A 15,761-nucleotide genomic window follows, 5' to 3' on the forward strand; every position below is an offset into this window, starting at 1 on the left:
TGCATGTGACAGCCAACAAAACTGTTGTTCAACTGAGAAAGCAATCTAACTTTAAGTCAGTTTCGAAAATTACATTCATATTCATTAGGGATGACTTCTTACCTAATTAGTAAATTTCTGATGTCATCCATTCCAAGTGTAGTAAGTCCACAAGTGCTTCGAGATGGCACTAGAATACTAGATAAATAAATAAAAATGTCATTCTTTATGCTGCAGCTTTACAAGTCTTGCATACAATTAGTACTACAAAAATTTTACAATATCCCTCGGGGAGAACCGGACCCATTTGGCTCTCTCTAATTCTGCAACACGATATTTTAAGAGCAACCTTTTAAGCGACTCTTGGTAGACGCTTGCACGAGAGACTGGAGTACAATATCAGAAAAGCCCCTGGACACAGACCCAGAGGTATGTTTGAGGACTGAGTTTTGATATTGTGAATGAGGGGGATGATAGATATCATTTTTTGATTTATTTTGTCCCAGGTCAGACTCGCTTTTTGGGCAGAATAATGATGGATTATGCCTTCCTCATGAAGCGTGAAGAATGCCTTTGCCTCTCTCTCTCTCTCTTCTCCCATCTCAGTCTCCCCTTCGCTTGCCCTCCATCACTCTGTCCACACCTCTCCTCCCTTCTTCTTCCACACAAACACTCACCCTGTGACGCCGTCTCTATACTAATCGGTTCCATCATTCACTAATTTACTGTTAAAGTGATGGAGGACGCCTCTGAAGCCTGGGCCTACGCTTTGACCTGGTTCGCACTTCCTGCGCCTCCGCCAGCTCCGGCTGTCACTCGAACGGCCGCTCCGACGGACCCCTCCCCCAACCAGCCATGGAGCCGCCCCACATACCGCGGCTGCGCACTCGCCACTCACGGTGAGGCAGGTCACGTTCCGGGCGGGGAGAGGCACAGGCTGGTTTGACCTCACTCACCGGAAATAGGGCCCGCGCAGCCCTGACCTCACTCGCCGGATAGGCCTTTGCGCCTATCGGAAGTCCCCGGCTGCCGGGGGAGAGTGTGGGTGGTTCCGGGCTGAGATGAGAGACAACATGTGTGAGAACTGGAGTATGGTGGCGGAGATTTTCCTCTTGCTGGAAGGTTTCAGTGAGGAGACGGAGCAGATCCAGTGCTTCTGCAGCAGAGCCTACGTACAGTAAGTCACTCACGCCGAAGTGTTTGGTCAGTTTGATAACCTCCCCGTTCTCCCCGTCGTCAACATTCTCCAGACTATCCAGATTTCGGTGTATTAACAACAGCGTGAGCTGAAATACAGGGGAAAAGAACAGCTCCTGCTGTGAATTTTCATACAGTAAGAACACGATTCACTCCCCTGTTACTGTACCTCGGTGAGAATAACAAAACTCATTGTTTTCCTTGCTTCCACTGCTCTATTTCCTCTCCAACGACGTCCACGTTTGTTTTAATTGCTAAAGGAGAGGAAGGAGTTACAGTTTGGGGTAGATCTGGGGAGAATCTACTTGGTCAACAGTTCTCTATTCAGGTTTCTGTCTTCTATCAGAAGAAAATGAGTAAAAACGTAAAAGCAGACTTGGGTTAAACAGTCATGCAACCCCAGATCATAGAACCATAAAATGATTACAGTACTATAGGAGGCAATTTGGTTTACTGAGTCTGTACAAGAGAAGTTTGGTTAGCCCCACTCCCCAGCCTCACCACGTATTTATCCAATCCCAAATTAAAAGGGACAATTGGGTCTACTTTCACCACACTCTCAGCCAGTGCATTCCAGATCCTAACCACTCAGTGTAAAAATGTTTCTTCCTCTCCTTTTTTGCTTATTTTTGCCAATCTCCTTTGGTACACAACTCTATCAGTGGGAACACTATCTATATATTTGCCTAAGATCCTTCATGATCTTGAGCATCTCAATCAAATCTCCTCTCAACCTTCAGTTCCCTAAGGATAATCCTAGTTTCTCCAATGTGTCCATAGAATGAAAGTCCCTCATCAATGGAACTGTTCTTGTAAATCTTTTCTCTACTATCTTCTCATCCTTCCTAAGGTGCACAGTTCAAAATTGGACACAATACCCCAAATGGGGCCAAATAAATGTTTTATGCATGTTCACGATAGCTTTTTTGCATTTGTACTCTATGCCTCTGTTTATAAATCACAGGATCCCAAAAGCCGTTTTAATCATTTTCTCAACTTGCCCTGCCACCTTCATTCATTTGTACACATATGCTCCCAGTCACTGTGTTCCTGCAGCTCCTTTAGAATTGTGTCCATTTGTTTATTGACTCTCCTCATTCTTCCTACCAAAATCTGTTACTTCACAACTTCTCTGCATTAAATTTCATCAGCTATATGTTCTGCAGATCCATTCTACCTGGCAATCTCTGTCCTCATTATCCTCCTCACTGTTAGAATGCTTTCAAGTTTTGTCATCTTAGCAAGAAAAGCCGTGGTCCCTAATACCGTTGTATACCTTCCTCCACTCTGAAAAGGAACTGTTTACCACTACCCTGTTGTTTCCTGCCACTCAGGCAACTTTGTGCCCGTGCTGCCATTCCCCCCTCATGGATCTGAAGCATTAACTTTTTGTCTCTCCGCAGACGCTGCTTTTTCAGCATTTTCTGTTCTTTTTATTCCAAATTTCCAGCATCTGCTGTATTAACTACATCAACCTTATCAACTCTTTCTTGCTATTGATTTGTTTGGTACCTTCTCTGTGGCCTTTCCCATGCCCTGTGTTCAATGTTAATAATTGGTATCATGTGGATCTAATTACTGAGTGCAAGGGAAATGCAGATTATGCTACATTTCAGCTTATTTGCTGTAGAAGCCAGCAATTAATAAAACCAATTAATACTTTAACAATGCATGTATTTCTTATGATTCTTGGGTCTCCACATATGTTGCTACCTGAGTCAAAGCTTACACTGGCTAAAGAAAATTAATGGGCACACTAAAATGAGTCATCATCACAAGGTGTGACTGCTGAAGTTCTGAAAATATGCACCCACTCAGGTGAAACTTTGAGGGAGCAAAAGTGCTGTAATGTATTGGATTTTCCCCATTTGCCCATCTGATTCTCGATGTGCAGCTTACCCCTTCACATATACTTGCATCACAGTCCCAGCATTCCTAAATAGCTCATGGTGTGATGGTTTTAAGAATGTTTGCTGACATTTTATATCACTCCTGTATGATACCTGATGATCGTGCACACTTTAACAACTTAATGCAGTACAGTAGCCTTAAGTGCTTAACATAATAACATGACAGCACTTAAATAACCAATTCATGTTGGCCCAGAGAGCTACTATTCCTCTGGAAATGCACTGAGTATGATTTGACTGAATTAACACATTGTAATAGCCAAGGAGACAAATACTTCAAAAGTACCTCAGTTGCTGTTTGGCACTTTGGCATGTCCAAATATCAAGAAAGTTGCGATATAAATACAAATGTTTTGTTTTCTTATCCTCTCTCAATTCGTATCTTGAGACCTGAGACATTTTTGTAGTGCATTAACATATATTGTGTTCCTAAGTGTTTAAGGTAAAAGAAAAGCTGGATACTGAGTAGCAATGACAGAAGACTTGGGATGGTGATGAAAAACAGTCAGAGGAACTTTAGAGTTTCGAAGAAGAGTCACATTGGACTCAAAATGTTAACTTTGTTTCTCTCTCCACACGTGCTCCCAGACTGGCTGAGATTTTCCAGCATTTTCTGTTTTTGTACCAAGGATAACTCCACTGCTACTCTTAAAAATAGTGCCATGGGATCTTTTGCAGCCATCTGAGAGAGGAGACTGGGCCTCAGTTTAGGTGTTGGGCTTTGCCACTAAAGATGGAGGGAAAGGGTGTAGAAAAGGGAGAGGTAAAAGGGTAGATAATGTGTGTTGGAATTTAGTTCTGAAGGAGGTGGCTGGGGTATGGAAGGAGAAACTTGCGAATGAGGGCAAGGATTTTGTCATTTTCACAATGAGACATTACTGTGTGACAAAAACAATAATGGAACTATACCGAAGTGCTGGATAGGATGCAAATTAAGGAATTGTGGATAAGATGCATTTTCTGATAGTTGGAAGGAGAACACTTATTATTTGAGTCTGAGAATGGATTTTATCAGCAATAGGAATGAGATAGAAGTGGAGTCAGGTGACACTAGTTGACAGCCAGGTAAAGGGATGGGAGCATGGGGCTGTCAAAATCTTCCATACTGCAATTCTGATAACCTGTCTATTGTGCCTGACTTTGCTTCCGTTAAGATGGATTTGCTGACAAAACTTCATAGCTTGTCCCATGCCAGCGCTTAAATAACCAATTCATTGACCCAGAGAGCTGCTGCACCCATCAATCATCTTTAGAAACGCACTGTTTGACTTGGCTGAAATAACTCGTTGCAACAGAGAAGCAGATGACTAATTGGCAAGGAAATCCTGTCTTCTCAGACATTGAGATTTCAGATTGGGGAATCACTGAACCTCAATGTATTCACTATTAGGACTGGTTGCGTCACAATGACTGTTCGTTTCTCTACCAAATTGGTGATGAAAATAATTTTTTTTAAATGAACTGATTCATAGATCAACAAATGATTGAACAATGAATTGTACATAAATGTTAGCAGGCAAATGTCATTATGACATTCTCCATCTTTCTGTTATGTTTATAAGACTGAACCTAATTCAATTCTTGAACATGAGATTCTGGAGCCATTTATCAAGGAAGGGTATTTGAGGTGGTCTCTTATTCCCATCCTCAGAGGTTTTTATCTCCTGAATACTGCCTGATCGGTGGGCTTCACCCAAGGAGAAAGTGCTTCAATGTCCCTTTAACAGTGATTGTGGCCATCCACACCCAACAGATATAAGTATTCCTGCTGGCTGTCAGTTCAGACACAGCACTCTGTTCACCATGGCTATCTGCAGTGGGACTTGAACCCAACCGTCTGACTCTAGTAGCAATGCTACCAATGAGCCAGCCATTACTCTTTCAGCTGTTAATGTCCCATTGCTTAGCCAGTATTTAGACGCTATATTCTAATTTCTACTTGTCTGGGCTATCTGTAACTCTTCACCTTCTGACTCAGACAGGAATGCGACCACTTGAACATCGGCTTGCTTCCTTGAAAATCAATAAGATAGGAACAGAACTTCACCATTTCAAATCTGTTCCACCATTCAGTTAAATCATTACTGTTCTGTATCTCAACACTTTCCTGACTTTGGTTCCATAATCCTTAATGCCCTTGTCTAACAAAATTCTATCAATCTCAGTTTGCAATTGGCTTGGCCAATCTTTGCAGCTTTTTGGGAGAGAGAGTTCCAGCTTTCCATTATCTTTTGTGTGAAGAAATGTTTCCTGACATCTCCCTTAAACTGTCAGAACTGAATGCATTACTACAGCTGGGGTCTAAGTAGCTTTATGCAACTATAATTTAACTTCTAACCGCTTTGTATTCTAACTGCATTGAAATAAAAGTCAATATCCTTTTAGCCTTCTTAATTATTTTTGTACCTATCCATTAGCTTTTAGTGATTTCTGTGAAAGAGTGGAGAGATTTAAGGGCCTATGCACAGTTCTTAGTTTCTTGCCATTATTGTACCATTACCATGATAAACCAAGGAGAACACTATTGGCATTCGTAGTGAGGGTATATGTAGTGCAAGATCGGATCTGGTATTCCAATACAGGTTTGCATCTAGATTTTATTTTAAAAGGAATTTTGTGACCAGAATAACCCCTGAATAAAATTGGTAAGTCTGTTTATATCTGGATGTATTCACTTAACAAGTTCAGGATGACTGCATTTCAACGCAGTCAAAAATTGTTTGCAACAGGTGAGCACTTCAAATTTGGCTCTTCCAATTTTGTTTGCCACTAATTGCTGTTTTCAGGTTTGCTGATTTCAGAAAGTCCATTGTGAAACTGCACAGAAATGAATATTTATAATCAATGTGTTGAATAAAGTAGTTGAGTTTTCTTGCAAGTTTCTTTTGTTGCTCTGCCAATCTGAATCATAAGATTTTAAACAAACACGTTTCAGTAAACTTTGGAATTCAGCGGCTTAACTTGTTTTTGGGAACATAGGCTTTTAAAAAAGGTATTGTTAAAATGTGTGCGCTTGAGAAGCTTTAAGCTGCCTGACCTTATGTGAGTGTTTTACTAACTTCTTCCATGAGTAGTGCCAGATAGGGAATCAATGTTAAATTTTTAAAACTATTCCAGCTACACAGAAGAACATAATATTATTAATGCAAAATATATTCATTATTGTATCGTTAAACACATTTGGTATAAATACCAAACAATTGATGATAAACAGAAATCTGATTCTCACTGTGTTTTGAAAACAAATGCCTCGTATCACTGCTGCAAGCAGCAGTTTCTTTTTGACCCAAGAGCAGGCTGAGCACCTCAACTAAAGCCATTAGTAACATTTGTGTTTTTTGAGCCTCTTTGCACCTCCAGGACCATTTCGTGGGCAGAAGTAAAATTGGAATCCGATTTTTCAAATAGCTGTATGTGCATCTTTGTTTTTGCGTTACCGCCTGTGCTGTGAAGTCCACTCTGACATCGTGGTAGCTTCTATTTGAAACATATATATTGTTATATCTACAGATTTGCAGAATGTGATTTGATTCAATTAACGGTCTCATCTATCAATTGATTGTGTATCTGAGTCAATTTCAGGACTGCGATCCTGGTGAACCTTTCACTCACAAGCTGTTCTCCCTCAACTGCCTCTACAGACAGCTCAGTTGCTATTCTGGCCATTCAATGGTTAAGGAGAAGAATTCTGTCCCTAACCCTAGATAATAAGACTGGATTGTGTGCACAAACTAAGGTACATGAGGTCTGGCAAAGTGGCCTGCTTTGGGAAAACCATGAAAAGTATAACACAGGGCTTCAGTGAAGCTGACCTAACTGTTTCTGATCTCCCTGACTTTCTTTTGCTCGAGTTCAGATGTTGAGGGGTCTGGATGTCAGTAAGCATTCCAAGAAACTATTCCTAGTATCATTAACTCCAATTATATCAACATTTTTAGGATGTGTTTCCTCATTTTGTCTTTCTAATTGGAATATAGTTTTCTCTGTATCTTCCATATTCAATGTTGTATTTGTTCCCAGTATTATCTTCAATTCTATCAGCACATGATTTTTTCTATTTTTGTCTCTTCTTTTGAATGTCAGTGAACAGATCAATTACAATTGTAAAATGCATATGCAGACAACAATAATGATGATGTCTAAATTAGTAATTAGGCATTCCAAACCATTTATCAGCATTTTAAAAGTTTATTTATTTAAAGTTTTCTTTAAAGTTTATTTACCTACACGATATGTACTTACACTGTGTACTTTGTGTGATGTTGGCTCCTATTTAATTTATTGCAGTGACCGGGAACTGTATCGGATGGGATTCAAGGGCACATGTTATGACAATGAAGATAATGGAGGTACAGAGGGGAATTTCACAATAACTTTAACTTTATTTAATATTTGGTTTAGTGTTGAAAGTTGATTCTAGCATGTATCTAATGTACTTTGTTTCTGTGTTTTTTGTTTTTAGCCTTTTTCCAAGTTACATTTAGGATTTTTAGAATACTGTTCAATTCCATGTTAAGTTTGAAAGCAAAATATTCCAGTTGGAAACAAAAATCTTAAACTTAATCAAAAGCAAATACACAGGTATGAGGGGAAAACTGGCTACGGTTAATTCGGTAATTAGACTAAAAGGTATGGAGGTAAATTTAACAGTGAGAAACATTTAAAGAAACAATTGAAAATGTTCAACAAAAATACTTTCCAATGAAGAACAAAAACTTAGCAAGAAAGACTCATCTACGCCTCACTCTGGAAGTTAAAAATAGTATTAGATTAAAAGAAGAGGCTTAAAACTAGAAAAAAGACTGTAGCAAGTCTTAAGTTTGGGAGTGTATTAGAAACCAGTAAACGCCACCAAAAAGTTGACATAAAAAGAAAAAGTGGAATATGAGAGTAAACGAGCCATGAATATATAACCAGATTGCCAGGAATATATAATCAAATTGGAAGTGTTTTTATAAATTAAAACGACGAGAGTGGCTAAAGTAAGCATTGGCCCCTTAGAAGCAGAAGCAGGATAAATCATAATGGAGATTGCGGAAATGACGGAGACATTGAACAAATGCTTTATACCTGTCTTCACAGTAGAAGACACAAGTTCCATATCAGAAATAGATGATAACCTCGGGGCTAAAAAGAATATCAGCAGAAATAAAGTATTGGAGAAACTTAAATCTGACAAATCCCTGAGACCCGATGGCTTACGCTCTAGTGTTCTAAAAGAGCTGCCGAAATAATGGATGCGCTAGCTATGATTTCCAAAATTCCTCGTATTTGGGCATGGTTCCATTGGATTGAAGGTGACAAATGTTACACTGCTTTTTATGAAAGGAGCGAGAGTTAAAACAGTGAGCTACAGGTCAGTTATTATGAAAATGCTGGAATCTATTACTGAGGATATCTCAGCAACATACTTAGAAAAACGTTGTATGATTAGAACTGGTCAACTAAAGGGAAATCCTGTTTGACAAATTTATTCAAGATTTTTGAGGATGTAACTAGTAGAGCAGATAAAGGGGAAACCAGTAAAATTTGTGTACCTGAATTTTCAAAAGGCATTTGAAAAGTTATTGTGCAAAATGTTATTAGGTAGAGGATTGGTTAATGGGTAGAATATAGAGAGTGGACATAAACTGGACTTTTTCAAATTGGCAGGCTGTGAATAATGGAGTGCTGCGGTGCGGCCTCAACTATTTTCAATCTATATTATTGACTTAGATGAAGAGACATAGAGTAATATTTCTAAGTTTGCTGATGACACCAAGCTAGGAGGAAAGGTAAGCTGCAGGGATGGTACAGAGAGACTGCAAAGTGATATAGACAGAGTGGGCAATAAGATGGCGATGGGAGTATAATATAGGAAAGTGTGAAGTTTTTCACTTTGATCATAAAAATAAAAATCTGTTTTTACTTCAGAGACTTGTAAGTGTTGATGTTCAAAGAGACTTAAGTGTGCTTGTACAAGTATTGCAGAAAGCTAGAATGCATGTATGGCAAGCAATTAGGAAGGCAAATGACATGTTGGTCTTTATTGCAAGGGAACTGGAGTATAAGAGTAAAGAAGATTGTACATGGTTTTGGTGAGAGTACATTTGGAGTACAGTGTGCAGTTTTGGTCTCCATATTTAAGAAAGGATATACTTGCTTTGGAGACAATACAGCAAAAGTTAATTAAATTGGTCCCTGGGATTAATGATAAGAGACTGAGTAATTTGTATTCTCTGGAGTTTATAAAAATGAGCTGCGATTCATCAGAACCTACAAAGTTCTGAAGGACTTTGATCAGGTAGACGCAGAGAACTTGTTTCCTTTGGTCGGGAAATCTAAAACCAGGAGGTACAGTCTCAGGATGAGGGGCCAATCATTTAGATGAGATTCAAAGAAATTTCTTCACTCAAAGGGTCGTGAATCTCTGGAATTCTCTACCCCAGAAGGTTGTGGATGCTCTACCGTTGGCATATTTAAGGCTGGCATATTTGGATTTTTGGTGTCTCAGAATTAAAGGATATGCGGAGCGGGTGCAAAAATGGAGTTGAAGCCCAAAATCAGCCATGATCGTATTGAATGGTGGAGCTGGCTCATGAGCTGGTGCTTTACTCCTCCCATTTCTTATGTTCTCCATATGGTCATGTGATTGGTTCTAAATGTGTGTCAACTGCTTGTAGTCTAATTGGCTTATCGCAAGGTGGTATATTTTAAATTTTTTTGAATGTGGTTCTCTATGCCAGCTACTTGGCACATGTCTCACTAGAAACCCTGGAGTAAGTTAGACTTTGTTAAATGAACTGTAACTATGTTTTCAATAATGTAAAACTTCATAATTATGACTAAAACACTCTTATTGGCCCTGAAAAGCTCATTTTACACTTGTGAAATGTCAAATTCTCCAGCTTTACAAAATTATTTTTAAAACATCTATCTTTATTTCAATTTCTATTTTGAAAAATCTGTATATTTATCTCACTACGTGAATATTTAAATTAAAAGTGAAAGATTTTACGTGCTTTTAACTTCCTGGTTTGATGTGTGTGAACCTTGAATAGGCGCCAGTTTTAAGCTGCCACTGGGAAAAGGGAATTTGAGATTAGCGACAAGTGCCCTAGCTTTGCTGTCGCCTGAAAAATCAAGATCAGGTTTAACATCCATTATTGTTTTCTCAGCACACACCTTGTTCTGGTAATCAGGCCTTTGGATCTCAGCTTCTTGCAATTACAACTCTGAAAATGAAAGTAGAGACTTTGGAACATTGAAAGCGGCTAATGTTGTTTTAATATAGACTTGTTTCCTATACTCTGTAGAGGATGTGTAATATTGCAGCTGTTGTTTGCTACTTACAGATATGCAAGAGGAAGAAGAAAAGAGTGAAGAAGACTTAAATGTTGAAGAGGACCTGAATGTTGATGATGAGCCCACTCTTACGATTGTAGAGACTCAGGAGGAAAGTGAACTGGATAGTGAGGCAGAGCTAATGGCAAATATGGGATTACCTCTCCAGTTTGGTAGCACACCAACCTGTAGACAACCAGTGGTAAGGATCATTTTGTTATAATTAACATCAGAAGTTTGTATGTGGGAACTATTATTAATTTAATTTAATTTTAAATTCTAAGACAAATTCATTATACACGTATCCATTCAAAATATTAGGATTGTGAGGAATAAATCACGGAAAACTTAGAATAATCTTCTAGTATCCAACATTGCACGCATGTAATTTGTTGCATTGTCTATCAGACAAAATCTTTGTATTTAGTTTTCTTGAAACCTGCGACAAAAAAGATGCCAACCAAAACTGCTTACTATTATCTTTACACAATCATGTGAACATAACAAATTAATGATGGGATTGGGGATTTTAGTAGAACCTTATCTACCATTACAGCAGAGGCAAAAAAATTCTATACAGCAGTTTGAGAAAACCAAACTATCTAATATTTAAAATTATAAAATTAATTTACTGCTTTAATAACTTCATGCATAAAATGTACAATATTGAAGTTCAAAACTAAGTCACAGGTGATATTTACATTATTTGTACTTAATTGAGATGAACAAACAATTTGTCAACTTTTCTTTTACAAGACGAACACTGTTCCAAAGAAAAAAGTCAAAAAGAAAAGATCAAATTACAAATACAAAGAAGATTTGTCTGAAGTTTGTGAAGAATGCCCAGACAAGTTTTTAAATGTGCTCTCTGATGTCAATGATTTGGGCTTCACCCAAGCGCAACCAGATTTTGAAGAAGAACGTGGTGGTCTTAATCATTCATGTGAAGGAGCAGCAACCTTGGAGCTAGATTTCAAAACGGACTGGGAAAAATATTGGAATCAATATGGTGAGGGTTTTCTTTGGGAAAGTTGGTTAGGCAAGCACCCTGAATGGTCAGAAGATGCTGCAGCACCATGGAACTGTCCTGAGACCAAGGAGCAGTGGCAACAGTTTTACACTGAACAGTATTGGCTGTATTATGAGCAGTTTCAGTATTGGGCAGATCAAGGATGGTCTGTGGACTGTACCAAAGACCGTGATCTTGGGAAGGATTCATCTTGTGCAAATGTGGATGAAACAGGAGACATTTCCGGTAATGCTGGTGAACATTTCAGGACTCTGCTGCCCGCAGAATCAATCAATGCATCAAATGGAGAAAGTACTACCGAGTGTAATGAGGTTAGTTATGGAGGGGTTGTCAGTATGATCAATAATATAAGACTTGATTCAGGAAATGAGACTAAACAATCAACGGGTGTGAAAAGTAATATCTGTTGGAGTCCTGCTGATGCTGCAATTTCTTGTGAGTGTGCTTCTGATGAGCAAGAACCATGCGATGGAGGCAACAGCAAAAGATGTGCATCCAGTGGAAGAATTTCTACAGTTCAGTCAGGTTGGTATTACCAACATTGTCTTAAGATACTCGAGCAGATTTTTTTGTTTCTCAAGATGGTGCCAGAACGAGGCGACGTCTTGCAAGCTGTGCCCAGCATACCTTCTAATTCTATCTTTTACACTCGTTCTATGCTTCTAAACTTCATTCTATGACTATAACACATTCTGCACTCTCTCATTTTCTTCTCTATGAATGGTATTCTTTGTATAGCATACAAGAAACAATACTGTATACTAATACCTGTGACAATAAATCAAATCAAAATTAGATGTGAATAGTAGATTTAGAGCAAGTTTTATTTTGCAGGTAGATTGAAGATGGGCAAGTGAAGTTTAGTTTAGAATCTCCCGTCTTCTCTTGCAGTGGTCAATATTGGTATTCTTTTTCTTTTTATTCCTGGATGTCTAAATCTAAACAGAACTTAACATGGTATTCAACTAATGGTGTTAATAGCTGAGCGCCTTCAGTTGCAGTAAAGACGGGTGAGATTTTTTTCATGTACCTTTATTTTTAAAGAATGTTATTTCTGGTTTGTGGGCTGGGTTCAGATTTTTTGCCTTTTTAACTGCTAGAAACAACATTAATCTCAACATAAAGTTGTAGATTACATCTAAGGGCCTTGGCAACTGTTTGTTTATTTCACCTATACCTGTCCTATAATTTGAGGCAGCAGTCTTCTACATGAAATTGTGCTGAACTTATTACTTCCATTAATAAAGTCGCCATGATGTATTGACCTATGGTATCTCTCCATCTGTTCTGCAGTTTCTACTGTATGTTGCTTTGAAACTGTTTCTGCAGCAAATATGGTCAGGATTTGATTTAACTATCTAGGTTCAAATGAGTCCAGCCAAGTTTGTTTCTGTAGAGGTACAAAAGCCACACAACCAAAATGATTTACTTTTATCAAAAAAAAGGCATGCTGCTGAGCAACTAAACTAATGCAAATTAATTTTTGACTCTTATAAAGATGATGTTGTATTTGTTGTATTAAAGATGTATGAGACCTCCCTTTCAAGTTGTGCATCGTGAAATAATTTCTATATTTTAATAATGCAGTCTGTGTTAATCAAGTTGATCATTTCAGTACAGATTAAAAAGGCAGTAGCACACATTTGAGTGGAATGGCAGGCATGTCTCTGGTCCTGTAAAAGCAAAATACTGTGGATACTGGAAATCTGGAATACAAACAAAAAATGCTGGATAAACTCAGCAGGCCTGGCAGCATCTGTGGAGCAGAGAAACATAGTTAACGTTTCGAGTCCAAATTACCCTGCTACAGTGTTTCTCTCCCCACAGATGCTGCCAGACCTGCTGAGTTTATTCAGCATTTTCTGTTTCTATTATTTATGTATCTGGTCATGATTGGATTCAAAAACTAACAAGTTCTAGAAAGTTAAAGTAGTAATCTAGAACCATAAGTCACTAGTTGGGATGAGTGTTACTAGGATGGTAGTGACATGTTCTTTATTCTAAGCAGCACAAACCCCGTCTTTTGAAGGTTATTTAAAATGGTCATCCAAAGAATTTGTGATTTACTTTGCCAGCAGATTCTCCTAAAAGTTCCAGCCAAGCATTAAAAACCAATGTTGCAGCAAGAAAAAGTCAAACTGGTGAAGATGAAGAGGAGGATGACCCACCTGAATTTCGATCAGTAAAGATGAAGAGAAGGTGAATATCCCCTGAACTCATTAAGCTCACTTCATTTTCATGATGTCTGCCCTGTGGCATATATACTCAGAATGGAAATGGAACTGGCGATATGTGGCTGGCCACCATAAGAATAAAGCATAGGTGAAAGAAATGGCAAATGTAGAATAAGGAATTACCTGCGGAAATCGCATAAAGGAAACATAGGAATGGGAGAAGACAATCTGGCCCCTGGAGCCTGTTCCATCATTTAGCCAGGTCATGACTGATCTCCTATCTCAACAGCATCTTCCCGCAGTATCCCTGTACTCAATGTCATTGGTATCTGAAGACTATCAACCATTTCTTTGAACATGCTCAATGACTAAGCCTCTCTGGGGATGAGAATGTCAAAGATTTAAAGTTTATTTTTTATTAGTGTCACAAGTAAGCTTACAAGTAAGCAGTGCTAACACTGCAATGAAGTTGCTGTAAAAATCCCCTAGTCGCCACACTCCAGTGCCTGTTCGGGTACACTGAGGGAGAATTTAGCATGGCCAATGCACTTAACCAGCACCTCTTTCGGACTGTGGGAGGAAACCCACGCAGACACAGGGAGAATGTGTAGACTCTGCACAGACAGTGACCGAAGCCCGGAATCGAACCCGGGTCCCCGGTACTATGAGGCAGCAATGCTAACCACCGTGCCACCCTCTGACTGAAGAAATTCCTCCTCATCCCAGTCCTAAATAGACTACCTTTTATTCTGACACTGTTCCTTTGTTCTAGAACACTCAACCAGGGGAAACATTCTTTCTGCATATATACTGTCCAGCCCTGTAAGAATGTTATACATGTCAATGAGATCATGTTTCATTCTTCTAAACTCTAGACAAAAGAGGCCTAGTCTCAGCTTTCCTCATAGAACAATCTCACCATCCCTGGATTAATCTGGTGAACCTTTGTTGCACTCTCTCTATGACCAGTATATCCTTCCTTCGGTAAGGAGATCAAAACTGCACATTCTACTCCAGGTCTGGTCTCAGGCTCTATACAACTGAGCAAGACTTCCTTATTTCTATACTCAAATCCCCTTGCAATATTGGCAAACATACCATTTGCCTTCCTAATTGCTATGTAGACAGGCCAACTAGAGGTGAGGCTATATTGGATCTGGTGCTGGGAAATGAGCCAGACCAGGTGCTAGACTTGGAAGTTGGTGTGCATTTTGGTGATAGTGACCACAATTCGGTTACGTTCACCTTAGTGATGGAAAGGGATAGGCATGAACCTCGGGCCAGTGGTTTTAGCTGGGGGAAGGGTAATTATGAGGCTATTAGGAGAGAATTAGGAAACATAGGTTGGACTAGGAGATTACAGGGACTGGGAACGTCCGACATGTGGAGTTTTTTCAAGGAGCAGCTACTGCGAGTCTGTGATAGGTATGTCCCTGTCAGGCAAGGAGGAATTGGTAGGGCTAGGGAACCGTGGTGCACCAAAAAAGTTTCTTTGTTGGTTAAAAAGAAAAAGGAGGCTTATGTTCGGATGAGACGTGAGCACTCGGGTAGTGCACTAGAAAGCTTTAGATTGGCTAAGAGGGAGTTGAAGAGCGAGCTTAGAAGGGCTAAAAGGGGACATGAGAAGACTTTGGCGGATAGGGTTAAAGAGAATCCTAAGGCGTTCTATAGGTATGTCAAGAACAGAAGGTTGGTTAGGGCAAGTTTAGGGCCAGTTATAGATGGCAGAGGGAAGTTATGTGTGGAACCGGAGGAGATTGGTGAAGCATTGAACCAATATTTCTCTTCGGTGTTCACGCAAGGGGACATGAATATAGCTGAGGAGGACACTGGGTTGCAAGGGAGTAGAATAGACAGTATTACAGTTGATAAGGAGGATGTGCAGGATATTCTGGAGGGTCTGAAAATAGATAAATCCCCTGGTCCGGATGGGATTTATCCAAGGATTCTCTGGGAGGCAAGAGAAGTGATTGCAGAGCCTCTGGCTCTGATCTTCAGGTCGTCGTTGGCCTCTGGTATAGTACCAGAAGATTGGAGGTTAGCGAATGTTGTCCCATTGTTTAAGAAGGGGAACAGAGACTTCCCCGGGAATTATAGACCGGTGAGTCTCACTTCTGTTGTCGGCAAGATGTTGGAAAAAATTATAAG

The 15,761-nt window shown here is 39.4% G+C and overlaps 2 protein-coding genes across 5 annotated transcripts in view; one reads left to right on the forward strand and one right to left on the reverse strand.

Annotated features, from left to right (window-relative positions):
* The window catches only part of tmem68 (transmembrane protein 68), a 39,698-nt gene extending 38,883 nt beyond the window's left edge, over positions 1-815 (reverse strand). The window contains exons 1-2 of one of the 3 annotated variants that reach the window (XM_078216184.1): positions 657-815; positions 103-177 (exon numbers count right to left, since the gene is read on the reverse strand). The gene's annotated coding sequence lies outside the window, so the exon portion shown is untranslated. The remainder of the gene's footprint in view (positions 1-102; positions 178-656) is intronic. The other 2 variants (XM_078216183.1, XM_078216185.1) reach the window with 2 other exon arrangements.
* Positions 816-871: 56 nt separating this feature from the next.
* The window catches only part of tgs1 (trimethylguanosine synthase 1), a 55,415-nt gene continuing 40,525 nt past the window's right edge, over positions 872-15,761 (forward strand). Inside the window, exons 1-5 of one of the 2 annotated variants that reach the window (XM_078216182.1) lie at positions 872-1,156; positions 7,374-7,435; positions 10,421-10,611; positions 11,166-11,964; positions 13,518-13,638. In XM_078216182.1, coding sequence (XP_078072308.1) covers positions 1,041-1,156; positions 7,374-7,435; positions 10,421-10,611; positions 11,166-11,964; positions 13,518-13,638 — 1,289 coding nt within the window. In that variant the 5' untranslated portion in view covers positions 872-1,040. Of the gene's footprint in view, positions 1,157-7,373; positions 7,436-10,420; positions 10,612-11,165; positions 11,965-13,514; positions 13,639-15,761 lie in introns of both variants that reach the window. The other variant, XM_078216181.1, reaches the window with a different exon arrangement.

The sequence above is a fragment of the Mustelus asterias genome, chromosome 7, assembly GCF_964213995.1.
Source record: "Mustelus asterias chromosome 7, sMusAst1.hap1.1, whole genome shotgun sequence".
Taxonomy (NCBI): domain Eukaryota; kingdom Metazoa; phylum Chordata; class Chondrichthyes; order Carcharhiniformes; family Triakidae; genus Mustelus; species Mustelus asterias.